Below are 17,391 nucleotides of genomic sequence, written 5' to 3'. Positions count from 1 at the left end.
ATATGAGCACCCCCAGGTCCCTTTACACGTCTTTTTTCCCTAATGCAGCCCCCCCAAGATAGTAGTTTGTGCACTCGTTCTTTGCACCCATGTGCATAACATTATGTTTTTTAACATTAAATTGAATATGCCAATGTGTAGCCCATGCTTAGATTTTATCCAGGACTTGTTGAAGTGCACATATTTGTATTGTTGGCAAAAATGGAAATCAAACTATCTATCCCAAGTTCTATATTGTTGATGAATAGGATAAACAGGATTTGTCCCAGGACCGACGCCTGGGGCACCCCACTCCCGACTTTTGACCAATGACAGAATTACCCATGTATTACTACCCTCTGGGTCAATTCTTGCAGCCAGTTTTCCACCCATGTGCAAAGTTTCCTCCAAACCGATAGACCTAAGTTTGTGAATCAAACGTTTGTGGGGTACTGTATCCAATGCTTAGCAAAGTCCAGATAATTTAAGTTATGGGGTGGAAGCTGTTTCAGTTCCTGTGAAATTGGGAAAGATCATTTTCTCTTGCAGTCCAGATAATCAACATAACGTCAGTGTAGCGGAAGTAGTCCATGGGTTTTTTGGGGAATGTAGCCAGGTACTGCTTCTCTATTTTGCATACTGGGGGGAAGTTGGTTTTACATTGGTTTGTATTTCCATAGGAAGAAAATACAAACCAACGTAAATAAAACATAAAAAATTAGGGTTAGTGTTAGGGATTTTCCTCATCTTAACAAATGTAGGGATGCCTGTGAAGGTTGTCATTCATCCAGGTCATGGTATATCTGTAAAAAATATAAGTCCAGGCAACTGAACTAGCTGTATTTTTCTTGAACACTGGTCATCAACTCAGCTTTCTCAATTCAGAATGACTTGTACACAAATTATCTGGGAATAAATATAGAGAATGTTGCTCCAATCTACATAATCCATTTATGTGCAACCAGATGACAGTTGTGTGCCTATTCTATTCCTTTTTTGAGATGGGTCTAAAATAGCATTCTCCTCAGCTCCCCATAACTGAAAACAATATTAAGTATGCCCTTTAGTATGGCATAAAAGGTTCAGGTTCTGATACTTGTGCCCAGAAAATCATTTTTTTAGCGGCATGACTAAAAGAGATGGGATAGGGCTGTCTTCTGATGAGTTTTGGACAGACTGCCAATGAATACCCATCTGGTTTACAGGGGTAGAGGTAAAGAAGGGATATATATTGTGAATTATTTTAAATTGATTTTCCCTCCATCCATCATAGCCTTGTGCACTATTTCATTATAATGTTAAATCCCTCCAGATGTATTTTATTAGAAACATCTTTGTTCCAGTTCTTTAACATTCTAATGAAAAGATATACATTTTTTGAGGACAGCATACAATAAAGTTACTTAGAAAGTTTTAGCTTTCAAGAGCATGCAAGAAGTTGGATTTAAGAGTTGCCTGTATATACTTGGTGTGGACTTTCCAGAAAGTAGTTATCTGGTGATAGGGCAAAAGTGATGTGGATTGATTTTGTATTCCTTATCAGTTCCTGGAATTTGTTGTATTCATGGACAAATAGAAAAACATCTTAATGGAACTTGGGGAGCATGTAAAACATCCCACGTTTGGTTTCTTAGACATTAGGATCAACATCTGATCTCTAATTCCAAAAGGTAAGCTTTCACCGTGTACATGTGTTTTTTTTCAGAAATCTGTAGTGTCCTCTTGTAGTCAGGTGTAGTGAGTGGTGCTTAATACCTGCCGGCGTGTTTGTGTATAGTTATGTTCATTAAGACGATGGGACCTTTGTCTGTAGGCTTTATGATGATCACCTTGTACTCTTTCAAAGAACTAATGGCTGTTGATATTTTGTTCTGTAATTGCCTTTCTTTTTTTCTGCAGGATTTTATTTTTGTCCAAAATTTAGTCACTTTCCAATCTAGGGGTTCCGGTTGTTCCTTGGTTTTAAGTTTGCTGTGTTATCGTCCTCCCTGTCATAAAGGTGTTCTTTAAGCCATAGTTTGCTGAATAATTCATCCATGTCACTGCACAGTTTGGTTTTGTCTACCTATTTTCCTGTTCAAAAAAATAAGTCCAGTCATATAAAGAGAGGTTGACATCACAGTTTGATTGTTGTTTTTGCTTGTTCTGAGTTGAGGCATCAAACTTTAATTTTGAGTAAAACTAAGAAAAACTGATATCCCAGACCACAGCGAAACCTCAGTGACCAAATCTTAAATCTACTGAACACTCAGGATGGCTGCTCTCTTGAGAGCAAACTTCCTTAAAGTACATGCAAAAAGAATAGACAGACAGCGCCCGCTCCTAGTGTAATAATGTTTAATAAAATAGGTATCAATCACAATTTGTAAAACTACTCACATATTGCAAATGGGAAACAGCAGAAACTATACAAATGCAGTACATAGGTGTCCAGGGGTCTGTCGATCGAGACTATGTGAACATCACCAAATACACATTCGGCTAAACAACAAATGTGTTTTGGGGGTGATCCCCCCTTCTTCAGAGCTAATTATAACACTAAACAGTGAATATATATATAGAGAGAGAGAATAAAACACATCTCAGTTACCTTGAGCCTCGGGGAATGTCTCTGCAGGGAAAGTATGTCCCGTCCCCACTCGTCCCCACTGAATTGGCACATGGATGTTAACCATAACTCTAAACTGATAAAGAGATCTTTTGAGAGCCTTATCAGTTGCCACTGTCATGCCTCTGAAAGCTGCAAAGGGTGGATAACCCCATGCCACTGTGTATCATTTAAATAGGGATTCCACACTGGCTATTGCATTTTCTTACTTATGTACAAAGTTTGTCCTGTTAAAGCGGGACTTTTTTACTTATAGATAAAAAAAATATTTACGAAATCTTAGAATGAGCAATATCAGCACTTCTCAGACAAAGCATTTCAGTCCATAATTGCAAATAACAGATAAGAGCTGGCAGCCAACATGGTTATATGACAACGTTTCTAGGGAAGACTAAGTTATTGAGGAAGATACATTTTGGTTCATAACCTTAACAGTAGCTGTAGTTGAGAATCATTGCTCTTTAATTCTATCTACGTATTGATTCCCTATGAGTGAGATGAAAGAGTTTTCAAATTAAATTCTACACAAAAGTAAAATATTCTTCTCTGTACAGAGGCACCAGAGTAGCAGATTTGAGGCACAACACCAAAACTGGTTTTCATAGGCACGGTTCAAAAGCAGCAGTGAGCTGCAAGTGTGGCTCCGCACTCTACAAATCAATACTGCTAATCAATCCTCAGAGCACAGGGCTACTGATGTAGCAAAATAAGGACGTTGTTTATGTGTAATTAAAGATGACACAAAATTGTGCTGGGTCTGGAGTTGGACTTTATTGTTGACATTTTTTTTATTATGAAACATTTAGAAGCAGTCTATCTGCAGAAGAGAATGTTGTGCCTAAATGTGCATGCTCACATATTTGTGTGTTTGCTACCTGTGGTGCCTTACAGACATTGTGATCATTGACCAATCATCATAAACCTCATGTCTTCTAATCTAAGAAGAAACAGTTCTTACAGTTTATCCCATTTTTAAAGAGGTGTTATAATTTTTTTATGTGTAAGCCATGACACTACAGTGGAAAGAGATGGTCAGAGTGGAAAAAGTATTAGCTCCTCAGGAACACAACTAAAATCTCAACACCTAATTTTGGCTGGGAAACCTGGCACCACAATAGAAGCCAAGGATTACCACAGAGGTGCTCATTTTCACTCATATAAACAGATTATTTATTTATTTACAGAATATGTTTGACTGACATATTCTGTAAATAAATGTTTTAAATCAATTCAATATTGTATTTTTATGATGGATAATTACAAAAGTACTGCAATATTTGATCTGATGTCTAGGCCTAGCCAGTTGCAGATATAGAAACAACAACTGCTTTTAGAAGTGATTTATAGATAAGTATTCTTCACCACACAACAGCATCTTCATGGTGTTCAGCTGTGGAAAATATATAGTTTGATAAAGGAAATATTCTGTTTGATGAAAGATTGAACATTTCTCAGAGATTGAAAATATTTTTTGTATTAGGCTTTGAAAAATCGTTCCATCCACATTGTCAAAGACTTGTCTTTCATACAGGCATTTTTGGAAAATAGCTATCCATAAATATTTCTTCTAATAGACTTTATTAGATCCTCCATTGCAGCAGGTATTTTCTTATGTATGTACATATGGAAAATACATTTAGCCTGTTTCTTTCCCCCAAATAGATCATAATTATAGGAATTCTTTAATTACAATCAGTAGTTAAAGCAATGCCTCCTCTACACACATACTGAACACACCCTGGTAATACAGTTACCTTTTTTATTATTTTAATATATTCTTATTGACTTTAAATTGTACTTAAGATGGTAGATTCCTGACAAAATAGAGTTGAACTTTCTTGTTGGCTAAAAGAGATGCTAGAATCTCTGTTGTCCAGATTACCAAATACTTTGTCAGCTTGAGGTTCCTATTTATTTGTTACCTAATGGCCAGGACCCTGTCCTGATGAACTTATGCCCTGGTTCTCTGCAGCTGTAAAGCTTTTACTGCCCTGAGGATGGTGATGGCAAAGGTAAAACACATGGTTTTAACAAATGCACAAAAGCTATTAAAACATATGTTTTTACAGTACAGCTAACTACTCATCCAAAACTACATTTTGAATTACAGAAAATTCATCATGTTGGTTATAATTTGAAATTTTAAATAAGATTTCACTTATTATACAGGACACAAAGAGGGAAAGAAAGAGTTTGTATCAGTGACTCTCTCATAAGAAAAATAAGATCTCATATAAGCTATGTCTAAGCACATACATTATGCTTGCCAAGTATCCCATGATACTAATTATTCCTCCTCTTGCCAGTTGCAAGGCAATATATCCAAAGGACTTAAAAATATCCTGATTATTTTTTTCTAAACCATCACTTGTATTTCAAAAGAGAAAACAAGTATACACATAGATGATCAGTCACTTTACTAAAAAAAAAGTTTGGAGGAATAACTAGTTGTACAAAATAAAATACAAGCTCATGAGCACTTTCAAAATGTCAGTCTCTCATTCAACCTTTTATTAATGGATAAAAGGCAAACTGCTTGTCTAACTTAGGCAAATAAAATATTGATAAAGTATGGTTGGACTGGCCTGAACCAAAGTTGTTTTCGCTTTGCCTTGAAACCCTGTGTACAAGTAATTTAGATATACCACAGTGCTATATATATTGTAAAACAATATGTGCATCAGGTTTTTAAAAGGAATCTGTAACCTTATAGAGAAGTATTAGATGGAAGCTGCTATTTTCTGACCTTTTAAACATCTGCTAATTTTAGGGAGGATATTTAAGATAGGATAATAGTTTTACAAATGTAGTTCTACTTGTAACTAGGCAGACACAGGGAGGATATTTAAGATACAATAATAATTTTACATAGGGATGCACCGATACCAAGTACAGTACTCGGTACAAGTACAAGTACAGATACTTTTCGAGCTCCAAGACTAGACTAGAGAAAAATTCAAAAGTTAGGAGGCAGCTGTCATTTGTAAGGAGTAGACAAAGCTCCTGGGATTTGTATATCTCTGTTTTAATGTATGATTTTTTAAATAAATATAGATAAAGGGATGCACCGATAACAGTTTTGCGAGTAAAAGTACTGGTACTTGCCCAAGTACTTACAAGTACTGATACATTTTTGTTTATTGTCATGTGACAGTTTTTCGAAAACAATATTGACTAATGATTTCAGGACAGTGGTGAAGCACCAGAGCCTGGTCCCACCTGCAACCGCTGCAACCCTGGTTGTTCTCATGAAAATGTCAAGTATCGGAATTGGTACCCGAAAGTATCGGTGCATCCCTAGAACTTTTACAAATGTAGCTCTACTGCTAACTAGGCATACACAACTTGAAGCATTTTGAGTTTCCAAGTTACTAGCGCCTATGTTGTGAATGTCCTTGGCTCCCTTTCTTTTCAAATAATATCCCAAGTGCTTTCTTCTCAGGAAGTGATTCTTATCAAGGGATGTTCAGAATGATGGGCACCAGACACTTTGCTTCAGGTTTTTGTAGATGTTAATGCACATGTGCATGTACAAATAGGTAGGAGTGTAGGAAGGAGCACAGGATACCTGCAAGTTTTACTCAAAACATAGTCACCCGTCTTCTGCATGTCTTTCTGAACTTCTAGGGCCCTCTCTCACAGGGTTATACTAGTTGGACTCCTAAACACTCAAAGGTGGCTCATTGACATCTGAGGTCCTTGTGGTATTTCAGTCATGCAATTTAAGGCAAGACAACAATGGAGAGGTTCATGTGGTGCTTTCCAACTCATTCGGTCACTCACTGCCTTCATTTAGCATTGCTTGCAGCATTACAGATTCCTAGGCCCTCAGGCCTAGGAATCTGGAGTGCTACAAAGTTTTTTTCCTCCTGGAAGGACCCCATTGAAGACAGATGCTGGAGCATGCTTTGTAAGGGTTTTTTGTCTTCCTTTGGATCAGGTCTGGGTAACTGTGAGCATAGTGATTTGTTTGAAGAGGCTTTTTATGTTTCTTTTTTTTAATTTATTTTTGAACTTAATGGACTTTTTTCAACCTGACTAATATCACTGTAAACTATGTATACACAGCACTCACAGGAGCTTTACAAGCCTAGGATCTGATTGTTTAAATTCTGGGGTTATTGTTGAACCACACCTTTACTGACATCTGATGGCTCCAGAACTGGAGCTCATTGGATATGCTGGCACTCAAAGGGCAGCCTGCTGTACACCAGGCCTGAACTTAGGTATGGAGCACTGGTGGGAGTTGTTTCACCCATGGCACCAGTGATCTATACCCCTTTTATTAAAAAGCAAGGTCTACCTATTGTTTAGAACACTAACCCACCCCCCTATAAAAACACCACATTGTATACCAACATACTACATACATTAATATAATATATAAAAATGTATTTACCTTTCACCCTGGTTTCTGCTTGCAGGCCAGTGCCTGGTCAAGTGTGAATTAGTGGGGCATGTGAGTTTAGAAACTGCATTAGCATTTAAATAAAGGAAGTCTGAACTTAGTATCTCTAATATAGTTTTTCCCTGTAATTGAATTTACTTATTTTGTTTATTTTTAATCTAGAAACATCAAATAAAATATGGTCATAGTAGTACAGCAGTGTGGAGTAATCACTGCAATGTATCAATTTCCAATGTATACCTCTAGGCAAAACCTATTTTTTTGTTTTGGATAGAGTAGGGAAGGGATTGACATTAATCAAGTTATTATTGCTGTCTGAGTTTCCATTGGGGAGATTCACCCCTTAACATGTACTGCTGACCAGTATCATCAAAACAGAAAATGAAGGGAAAACCAAAATTTTAAAGCTGTTCTCAAAACAAGAGGTGAGAAGAAATCTTCTCATGGTGACACTTGGTCTGGGGACAGCTGTCTAAGAGGGAAATTCCCCTCACTGTGGGAGATATCCACATCCGGTTGCATCTCTGGGAAAGAAAGTTAAGGGACATTTTCTAGTGGTACACAGACAGCAAAAACACAACCTATCTGGGTTTTTAATCCTTATCTACTCTATCTAAAGATGAAAAACACTTTGAAGAAAAATTAAATGTGTGTGCTGCTCACTTTCTGTATGCCTGTTTTGGGTCAGTATATATTTAGGTTATAAACATTCATGCAAGTGTCCTTTTTAGAAGACAGCCTGCATATTCATTTATTAATAATATATGAATTATTGTATTGCAGTTGTAGAAGTAAATTAGAACCAGTATGAAACTAAGGTATTGATAAAGCTTTTATACAGTATGTATGTCATTAAATTATGAAGTGCATATTCATCACTACTCTGCTCACAATTATTTATCAGCTGACACTCTACAAGCATTCTTATTTAGAAGTGACTACATCAGACACTTTCCTTGTTAATTATTCCTCATAGTTTACTGCTCTTTCTTATGTACTATTGACTTAATAGTAAAGGTTATTGTCAGCCCTTAATGGGAATTAATTATGGAAATATAGTCCTCTAAACAAACAGCATTAACTTGATAATATATAGGTAAAAACATGGCCAACAAATGGACAATCATTACAATACGTGATTAACCAATGGTGTAATTGTGATAATATGTAGGCAACATGCAGGCAAGCATTACAATGCATGGACAACAAATTCGTAATTAATCATTATAACAGGCAGGCAAACATATGTGCAATTGTTACAATACATAGGAGACAAACAGGCATTCATGCATTTTCAGAAGGCCCACTAAACAGACTATTCCTTGAATGTATTTCAAAAAGGCCGTATGATCTGTAAATAATATTTATGTAACTTATTTGTTATCAGCCTGACTACAGGAGACTGTACCTTGAAGTTTTGTTATAATTACATTACATTTAGTCATGAAAGCAAGGAAGCATGGTGGCCGCTAAAGCTGCCTTCTCCTTCTGAAAATACAAAATGCCTAGATTTCAACCTGATCCATTGGACTGAGTACTTTCTAGGTTGCTGATATCCATAAGTATGCAGTTCATGAGCTGCTAACACAAAACCATGAACAAAGGAACACAAGGGCGCAAAAACACAGAAATGGAGCACTAGCGGGTTGGACTTGAGTGTGTATCATAAGAAATGTACTGCTAAGGAATTGTTGGCAGAGAATGAATGTAATGGTACTTACATGTGGATCCAGGAATCAGGATGTGGGCGGCCTGTGCGGCGGATCGGGACTCTCGTGGTGTCTGTTGATGTGCTGTTTGGGAGGATTCGTCCACCAGGGAGAGATGCTGTGGAAGGAGAGAGGCGACTCTGTCCGTGATGCTGCTGAAAGAGTATTGACTCTGGGCAGTGTGATGGAGAGTCAAGTGAAACCCAAAATTAGCGAACACAAACTGAGCTACTGTGACTGCGGTAGTGAGGGACGTCACTCGGTCTGTGTCAAGTCAGCTGAGGGCGGTGTGCATGAGTCGGTGTGCGAGCGTAGCTGACAGATCCCGGGTGATCGGCTTAGTGAAGGGACAGGGGTGTAGTGGATGGGGGTGAGCAAGAGCAACGCGTTTCGAGGTGTTTAACCTCTTTTTCAAGCTCGAGTAGAACAGTGGGCAGTGGCAGAAATCCGCCGGGTTTAAAAAGAAAAAAGTGACAGGTGGGCGGAGCTAGTGGTCTCGCGGTTTTGACATTAGGAACGGTGCTGCTGGACACTGACATGTATAAAAGAACTTCGTGTGCACTGGGATGTTGTTTGGGAAAGAGAAAAGGACAATAAAGAACACTCACTATATGTGTTGTTGTGGTGCTACTTGTAAAAGAGGGGGGGGGAAAGGGGGAGATTGTAGCAATGGAAGTAGTATAATGATTAAAATTGCTTTAGTTGTACATTAAAAGATGTTACTTTAATAGAGGTGATAGTATAATTAAGAGGTACTTTATTCTGGACAATTAGAAAGAATTTTAAAAAAGGTTATTTAAAAAGTTTTATGTTGTGTTTGTCTGGGAGAAGTGAAATGTAATAAGTAAAAAGTATAAAAGCGATTTTTGTTAAAATGATTAAAAGAATAAAAATCTGTATCAAAAGAGCTGTTCTTTTTTGTGTGCGGTCTTCTTTTTTGGGGGCTTGTGTTTATGAAATCTCACTGAATCAAGGGAACTAGGTGGGTGGGGGGCGGAAATGTCACAGGGAGGGTCATATGTAGCATAAAGAATTCCCCCCCCCTCTTTTACAAGTAGCACCACAACAACACATATAGTGAGTGTTCTTTATTGTCCTTTTCTCTTTCCCAAACACCATCCCAGTGCACACGAAGTTCTTTTATACATGTCAGTGTCCAGCAGCCCCGTTCCTAATGTCAAAACCGCGAGACCACTAGCTCCGCCCACCTGTCACTTTTTTCTTTTTAAACCCGGCGGATTCCCGCCACTGCCCACTGTTCTACTCGAGCTTGAAAAAGAGGTTAAACATCTCGAAACGTGTTGCTCTTGCTCACCCCCATCCACTACACCCCTGTCCCTTCACTAAGCCGATCACCCGGGATATGTCAGCTACACTTGCACACCGACTCGTGCACACCGCCCTCAGCTGACTTGACACAGACCGAGTGCCGTCCCTCACTACCGCGGTCACAGTAGCTCAGTTTGGGCTCGCTAATTTTGGGTTCCACTTGACTCTCCATCACACTGCCCAGAGTCAATACTCTTTCAGCAGCATCACGGACAGAGTCGCCTCTCTCCTTCCACAGCATCTCTCCCTGGTGGACGAATCCTCCCAAACAGCACATCAACAGACACCACGAGAGTCCTGATCCTCCGCACAGGTCACCCACATCCTGATTCCTGGATCCACATGTAAGTACCATTAAATTCATTCTCTGCCAACAATTCCTTAGCAGTACAATCCTTATGATACACACTCCAGTCCAACCCGCTAGTGCTCCATTTCTGTGTTTTTGCGCCCTTGTGTTCCTTTGTTCATCTTCATCCACAGGTACTCCTCCTGTCTTCAGGGCAGCATACATGTACGCTAGCTAGCATTCCCCATTCGAGAGCGCTGTTTATGTTTTTCTGTTTTAACACAAAACCATGTCAGTTTTGTTTCCTGTTATCTGCAGATACAGTATGTACAATGACCACCAAGATAAGCTCAACTGTGGTATACATAGACAACATAATAAACACTATAGGGTGTAAGTAAACATAGACAATTTGTTTAAAAAAACCTACTAATGGAGACAAGGTATTGGGCATAATACAATAAATAAATCCAATCTGACTGTACTAGAGTCACCTTTTTTGCTTTATCGGGGCATCTACATACAGTGTATCACATCTATAGTACTGCAAATGTTATATTGTTGTTTTAAAATGCTATTTTATTAAAGTTAATTTAAGTGCATTTATTCTTGTATGGTACAGGATTATAACCGTGAATGAGGCATATGGCTGCAAGCTCATTCCTAAAATATTTGTTTGTTCACAGCTTATTCAAACAGTAAGTGCTGTAGACAAAGATGAACCTCTTCGGGGACATACTTTTTTTTTTGAGATGGTTCCAGAATTTTCTGCCAATCCAAACTTTACACTCCTAGACAATAAAGGTAAGTAATGCTTTTATATTATCCAAAACACATTTTCTGAGATTTTGTTAGATAACCAATATTTTATTCTCTGTTTGTTACAAATTACAGACAACACTGCAAGTATCCTTACAAAGAGAAACCGATATAACCGGCATAAAATAAGCATATATTTATTGCCAATAATTATTTTTGATAATGATTACCCAGTGCAAAGTAGCACTGAAACATTAACCATACAAGTATGTGCCTGTGACATCAAGGGAAATGTGCTGTCATGCAATGCAGAGGCCTTCTTACTTCCAGCTGGATTGAGCACTGGAGCATTGATTGCAATTTTACTTTGTATCCTGATTCTTCTCAGTAAGTTACTTATGATGTATGAACCATTTGCTCTGTGTTGGTAACTGTGGTTGATAATTAAAGTGGGCATTAGTGTGAGGTTAGATGTGCTTGCAAAAAAAATATACGACACAATTATGTCAAAATGCCAGCATTGACTATATCAGATAAGTCTAGCAATGGAAAAGGAACAGCAACAGTTTCTCACAATGCCAGCCATCAATCTTACTATAGATGCCTTTTTCCGAACTATGCATCAAAATAAGAAATGTAATCTAGCAGCCCAATAAAAGGAAACAAAAGCAAAGAGAGGAGGCACCTCAATACACTGTAATAAAACTGTTTATTATATAAACTGATAACATCAACTGAATATCTCAAAAGTTTCAGACTGCAAAGTCCTTGCAAGTATAAACAGTACACTGAGTCAATAGGAGAGCAGGCACCCTGGCTGCCTGGCTTTGGAGATAGAACTTCAGTCCTCCTCTGATTAATCCACAGGCTGCCAGACGAAGAGTGAGCTGAGAGTCACTGCACTTTGTGTGCATTGCAGCCAAGATGGAGACATCATCCAGTTTCTGTGGAGGTGTGTGGATGTTTTCCTAGGCAGCATGTTTCAGGGATGGATCCCCATTTATTAGGTCTTGATAAAGAGGGATCCAGTCCTCTTTATCAAGGGGGGGCTTGATAGATGGGTATCAACCCATGAAATGCAAAAATCAACTAGAATTCGAGCTATGTATGCTTGCATAATGCTAAAGCTGTCCATAATACAAATCCCAACCCTAGACTTAACACTAACCATAAATGTAAACCTTTGTTTTCTTAGAAAGCCACACAAACATCATGTCAGCAATGATGGTAATCAATGGCTTTGTTGATAAAGAAAGCTAAACATAATCCTAAATTAATACAACCCAATTCTTCCTATATGTGCTTAGATTTCTCTCAATCAGCCCTGCAGGCTAAAAAAGATAATTAATTACATTCCCTCATATATGCTAAACAGTGTGAGTGGAGGAATCTCCCATGCTGACTATGCTATTTAAACACCCAACGCCTGTAGCTGTCTGAATACCTTAATAGTAACTGCATCGGACTGGAAGTACTCACTGCTCACATGATAATTTTCCAACCAGCTCTTCAATTGTTCAACTGAAGTTTATATAGCTGTGTGCTGCCTTACACAGCCACCCATGTTTTGAATTTCTGCCATGCTTTCATTAAAAATGCAATGGCTGTGTCAATGCTGCATACTGTGAACACATGGCTTTGTCACTAAATTCAGAATTGTTGATGAATGACTTTGTTTATTAATGCAGCCATGTGATTACCTGGGTTTGTTAAAAAATAACTCATAAACACCCTTGGAGTGGGGCTACCCTAGCCCTGCAAGGGGTAAGTACAGATTTTGTCTAGGGTATTCAAATAAAATCAATTCACTAACAATATAAATCCCTCTGGACTGCTAGAGTGGTCCCCACAGCCTCTTTTTCCCTGGGCTCCAGAGGACCACTGACATCATCACATCTTAAGCAGGTCCATCAACCTAGATTAGACTTGAGGAGACTGAGGAACATTTCATAGCTGGAGAGGAGGAGGAAAGAGGTTAGTGCCAAGTGCCATGGAACCGAGGATCAGGTGAGTAATACGGCTTTATTTGAGCCCCCCAGACAAAATGAGCACTTAACTATTGCAGTGTGGGTGTAGCCTCACTGCAAGGGTAAATTTGTGATATTTACAGAGTTCTTCTTTGAACAAAGCCAATCAACGCCAGCTCAACACCATAAACAAAGCCATGTCACTGACTTGTACCACTGTATTTCTTTTCTAGGTAAACTCAAATGCATCTAGAAAAATATTTTTGTTTAAAAATAATAAAAATAAATGTTTAAAAAAAATCCTAAACCACAAAGGAAAAATATTGCCCTTCCCCTATTAATGCTAATGCATTTTTTCAAAATAGCAAATTTTAACAAAATGCTACAATATTCACCAAAATTTAAACAAAACAAAAAATTATCAGTTTCAAATCTTTACTGCTGCTCCATGAACAAAACCAATCTTTGAGTTTAAGTTACCATCTCTCCATTTCTATTTCCTCTTTCCAACAAGAGCACATGTACTGATGCAAACAGGAAGTAGCATTAGACTTCCAGTTTATGGGGAGGTCAGCATACAGATATGGGTGGGTGGCAAATCACTTTAAGAGATGAAGTTTGTGGAAGGCTTTAGAGAGTTCCAGTCTGTTTTGTGAGTGATTTATATGTGCCACTGCATAAACTTCTGTCATTAATTAAAGTTTTAAATTGCCCAAGGACAAAAGTACAAAAGAAAAACCATGCGGAAGTGGCTATAAATGTCAGATTTGCTCTGCTTATGGACATTGGGTACATATATTTATTCACAGTAAAAAAAAGTTAAAATGCACATAACCTTAAAACAAATTAAAAAATACTTTTTTAGAACTGTATTCATTTTGCCTCTTGTATCTTTGACTACCATACTGGAAATAACCTAACAAAAACAAAAAAAAACAATAACCTTCTTGTATACCGCAGTGTACTGCATGAGTTTTAGACATAAAGAGGATTGCCTAAGTGTCACTTATGAATATTGACTAAAGCTAAACCTGTATGATAAACTTATTTTTAAAATGTGTCAAATGTGCACATGAGTTCATGGCATATATACAGATGATATATGTTATTTATACCTGTAACTTCTGTAAAACATATCTTAAATAACTAAACAAAATACAGTTTATGACACAAAAGGCAAGATAGACAGGACATTAAACCCTAAATACTTTATTCTTCCTGAAGAAAAGAAATAATACAGTTGTATTCCTTTTCTCCAATAGGATGGGGTTTGAAACAAACAGCATTTAGAGGATGTGCTCCTTGCTAGGTTGAGAAAAAAATGACCATTTAATGTCACCCAGACACATGAAATCACTTGAACACATGAACTCTGTCTTTGCTGGCAGGGAAGGTAGAAAGGCACACAGTTAATTCCGTCCCTCCTACAGGAAAGAAGTAGATCAGGCAAACACGGTCGCTCTATAGTCAAAAAAAATTAAATGCTGCTTACAGTTTACTGCTCATTTCTAAAAACTCCAAAACTGAAGTTTCCCTTGCTTTGCAATTAAGGAGGGAGTTGGGGAGTTTATGTTTACCATAATTAACCTTGTCTGTGCTGTGCTCGCAGAACTCATGCATAGGCAGCAGTACAAGGTTATACTCAAAATCATGGCTGTATAGCAGTTGAGTGTGTGTTTACACTTTCATAGCTGATTGTCAGCTTTCTATTGAAAGCATTGTAATACCACCTGACAACTCCAGGATCATTCTGGGCTCACCCTTCCCTCCTGGGTGTCTGGAATGGCCATAGCGGGTGTTAGCAGGGAGGGTGGAGGGAGTTCAGAGAACAGTCATTCACTGATCTCCTCTAGCTTGGATGAACCTGAAAGCAATGCACTTAGATCAATTCTGAGTTCACACCTGTCATTCCACTAGCCCTGATACCCTGTGGCTAAGAAGGAAGCTAATGGAGCATGATCTGTGCCATGTTTGCTTTGATGGAGTGCAAAAGTGATATTAGGAGTTTTATGGATCCCTGATTTCTTCTTCAAGAGAACATGTCATTGCACTATGCCTCATTTAGGGTGTCCTCAACAATTACTATTTATTAATCTGTAGTAGTAAACTTGTAATTAGACCAACTTTTTAATCAATAATCTAGCCATGTTTGCTAGCACTCCAAAAAAATCTAAAGTTATTCAATAAATATTTATATGTTGAAACCTACTTTGCTTATTTTCTAATATGTTTCTCATTCACTTCATTGCTTCCAAAAAAACCTAATGAATGCGTTAGCATAGCAAATCATATCTTCATATCTGGCATGTAGACACAATAATATTTTTTGATACAGGACAGTATAAATACACCTCTGTACACTGTTCCTGCACACATGGGAGTTTTGGATGTTCCCAGCCTCTGCTGTGTGTTTCAGCACATCTTGTTATGATAATTCTACATACTGTAAATGAATAAAAAATGCAAAAAGGTGGGGCAGTGGGAACCAAACTTAATGGCTCTCAAGTGTGAGAGCTCCCCAGTAGAGTGCCTAATAGAGAAAAAGAAACTGTCAGATGGCTTACCTCTCTCCACATATCAGTATTGGGTGGACCAATGTATTACAGGAATAACTCACTGAATTCTCAAGGCTTCCTCTTACCAATGTGTGGTCTATTGTTTTTTTTACCCAGTAGAAAATCTGATTAGTAATATATTGTTTATGAATACCTTGATATGCTGGCAAAATATGATATTTAACAAAATATTATGTATCTGTTAATTAATTTGGATGATTTTTTTTCTCTTTAAATAAATGTTTTCTTTTATATTTTAACATTTTAGCATTAGTCATCCTCTTTGCAGCTTTAAAGAGGCAAAGAAAAAAAGAGCCATTAATAGTATCAAAGGATGATGTGCGGGATAATGTTGTGACCTATAATGATGAAGGAGGAGGTGAAGAGGATACTCAAGCTTTTGATATTGGTGCATTAAGAAATCCTGAAGCTAGAGAGGAAAATAAACCTAGAAGAGATATCATCCCTGATACTATATTCCACATACAAAGAGCAGTTCCTCTGTGGGAAAATGTTGATGTAGAGGATTTCATTCAGAAAAGACTAAAGGAAAATGATGCAGACTCAACTGCGCCACCATATGACTCTCTTGCGACATATGCTTATGAAGGCAATGATTCTATTGCAGAGTCTTTAAGCTCTTTGGAATCACCTGCGCTTGAAGAAAATCATGATTATCATTATCTCAATGAGTGGGGGCCCCGATTTAAAAAGCTAGCAGATTTATATGGAGGGAATGACAGTGATTGATCAAGCTTGTGCAGTTTTCTTTCTAGTAATGATAAAATAGATTGCTGTAAGTAACATATTCCATATAGTTAATTGCTGTAGATATGTTGATAACTATTTTTCTACCCTTGACACATGAGACAATGAAGTAACAGTATTGCATTAATTAAGTGTACTGTACTAAAAAATGCTAAAACCCTGTTGTGTGCCTTTAACAAAATATCTATTATTTTCATTATATCATGTAGTTTTTTGAACCCTCTTGTTTTACACAAATTATACTGTGGACAAGGATTTACTTAAAAAGGCAAACCAAAACAGATAACCATAACTTTTATTTTAAAACAATATTCACTATGTTATTTATTGAATGAGAATTGAATGTGTGATTTTTTTTGTTCATTCTATTTTTATACATGTAAAAAATATATTTTTGTATTTTGAGAAATAAATATTATTTGTAATAAAAGTTCTGCTATAACATAAAATTGCATTAGAGTAACATTATCATCCTTGCCAAAAACTGCTTGATTTTATCTTCATTGACTGAACAGCAAAAAATACTACTATGCACTGTGGGTAAAAATGGTAAGACTAGTAAGTACAGGACAAAAACAAAACTTTAATAAATAACCCATATAAGATCCAACAATATTCGGCCGCACGGCTCGCACACCCCTAAGGCCGGCCCTGATAATGGCGATAATGCAAATGTAAGCTGTAGACTAACATAGATTTGGGTGCCTGAGAATTTTACCTGGGCAAATTGAAAAAAGATTACCTAACTTTTTAGATGTATGAATTAATGCTTTAAATCCCTGTGACATCATCAGAGGGTTTTTAAATCAGGTTCATTGGTAGGCTATAGGAGGGATCTGAAGGACACCCTACATTTCAATCAGTACGCACAAATGTACCTGCAGAGCACAACTTCCAAGAGTCCTCTGAGAGTGGCTCTTGGGGGTCTGAAACAATAGTGTGTGTGGATACATGGGCAGGGTCCCCCTTCTTACAACCCACAGGGTCCCCTTGTACTTGCTACCCACCATGTATTGCCTG

The 17,391-nt window shown here is 37.6% G+C and overlaps 1 protein-coding gene across 1 annotated transcript in view; it reads left to right on the top strand.

The window, feature by feature from the left end:
- The window catches only part of LOC108798615 (cadherin-9-like), a 165,425-nt gene extending 148,684 nt beyond the window's left edge, over positions 1-16,741 (top strand). The window contains exons 11-13 of the mRNA XM_018570377.1: positions 11,009-11,126; positions 11,217-11,468; positions 15,872-16,741. Of these exons, the coding sequence (XP_018425879.1) occupies positions 11,009-11,126; positions 11,217-11,468; positions 15,872-16,353 (852 nt within the window). The 3' untranslated portion in view covers positions 16,354-16,741. The remainder of the gene's footprint in view (positions 1-11,008; positions 11,127-11,216; positions 11,469-15,871) is intronic.
- Positions 16,742-17,391: the final 650 nt, after the last annotated feature.

The sequence above is a fragment of the Nanorana parkeri genome, unplaced genomic scaffold (genome assembly GCF_000935625.1).
Source record: "Nanorana parkeri isolate BGI_ZX_2015 unplaced genomic scaffold, ASM93562v1 scaffold1525, whole genome shotgun sequence".
Taxonomy (NCBI): Eukaryota; Metazoa; Chordata; class Amphibia; order Anura; family Dicroglossidae; genus Nanorana; species Nanorana parkeri.
The sequence above is the reverse complement of the archived record's forward strand: the minus strand, read 5'-3'. Positions and strand labels throughout refer to the sequence as shown.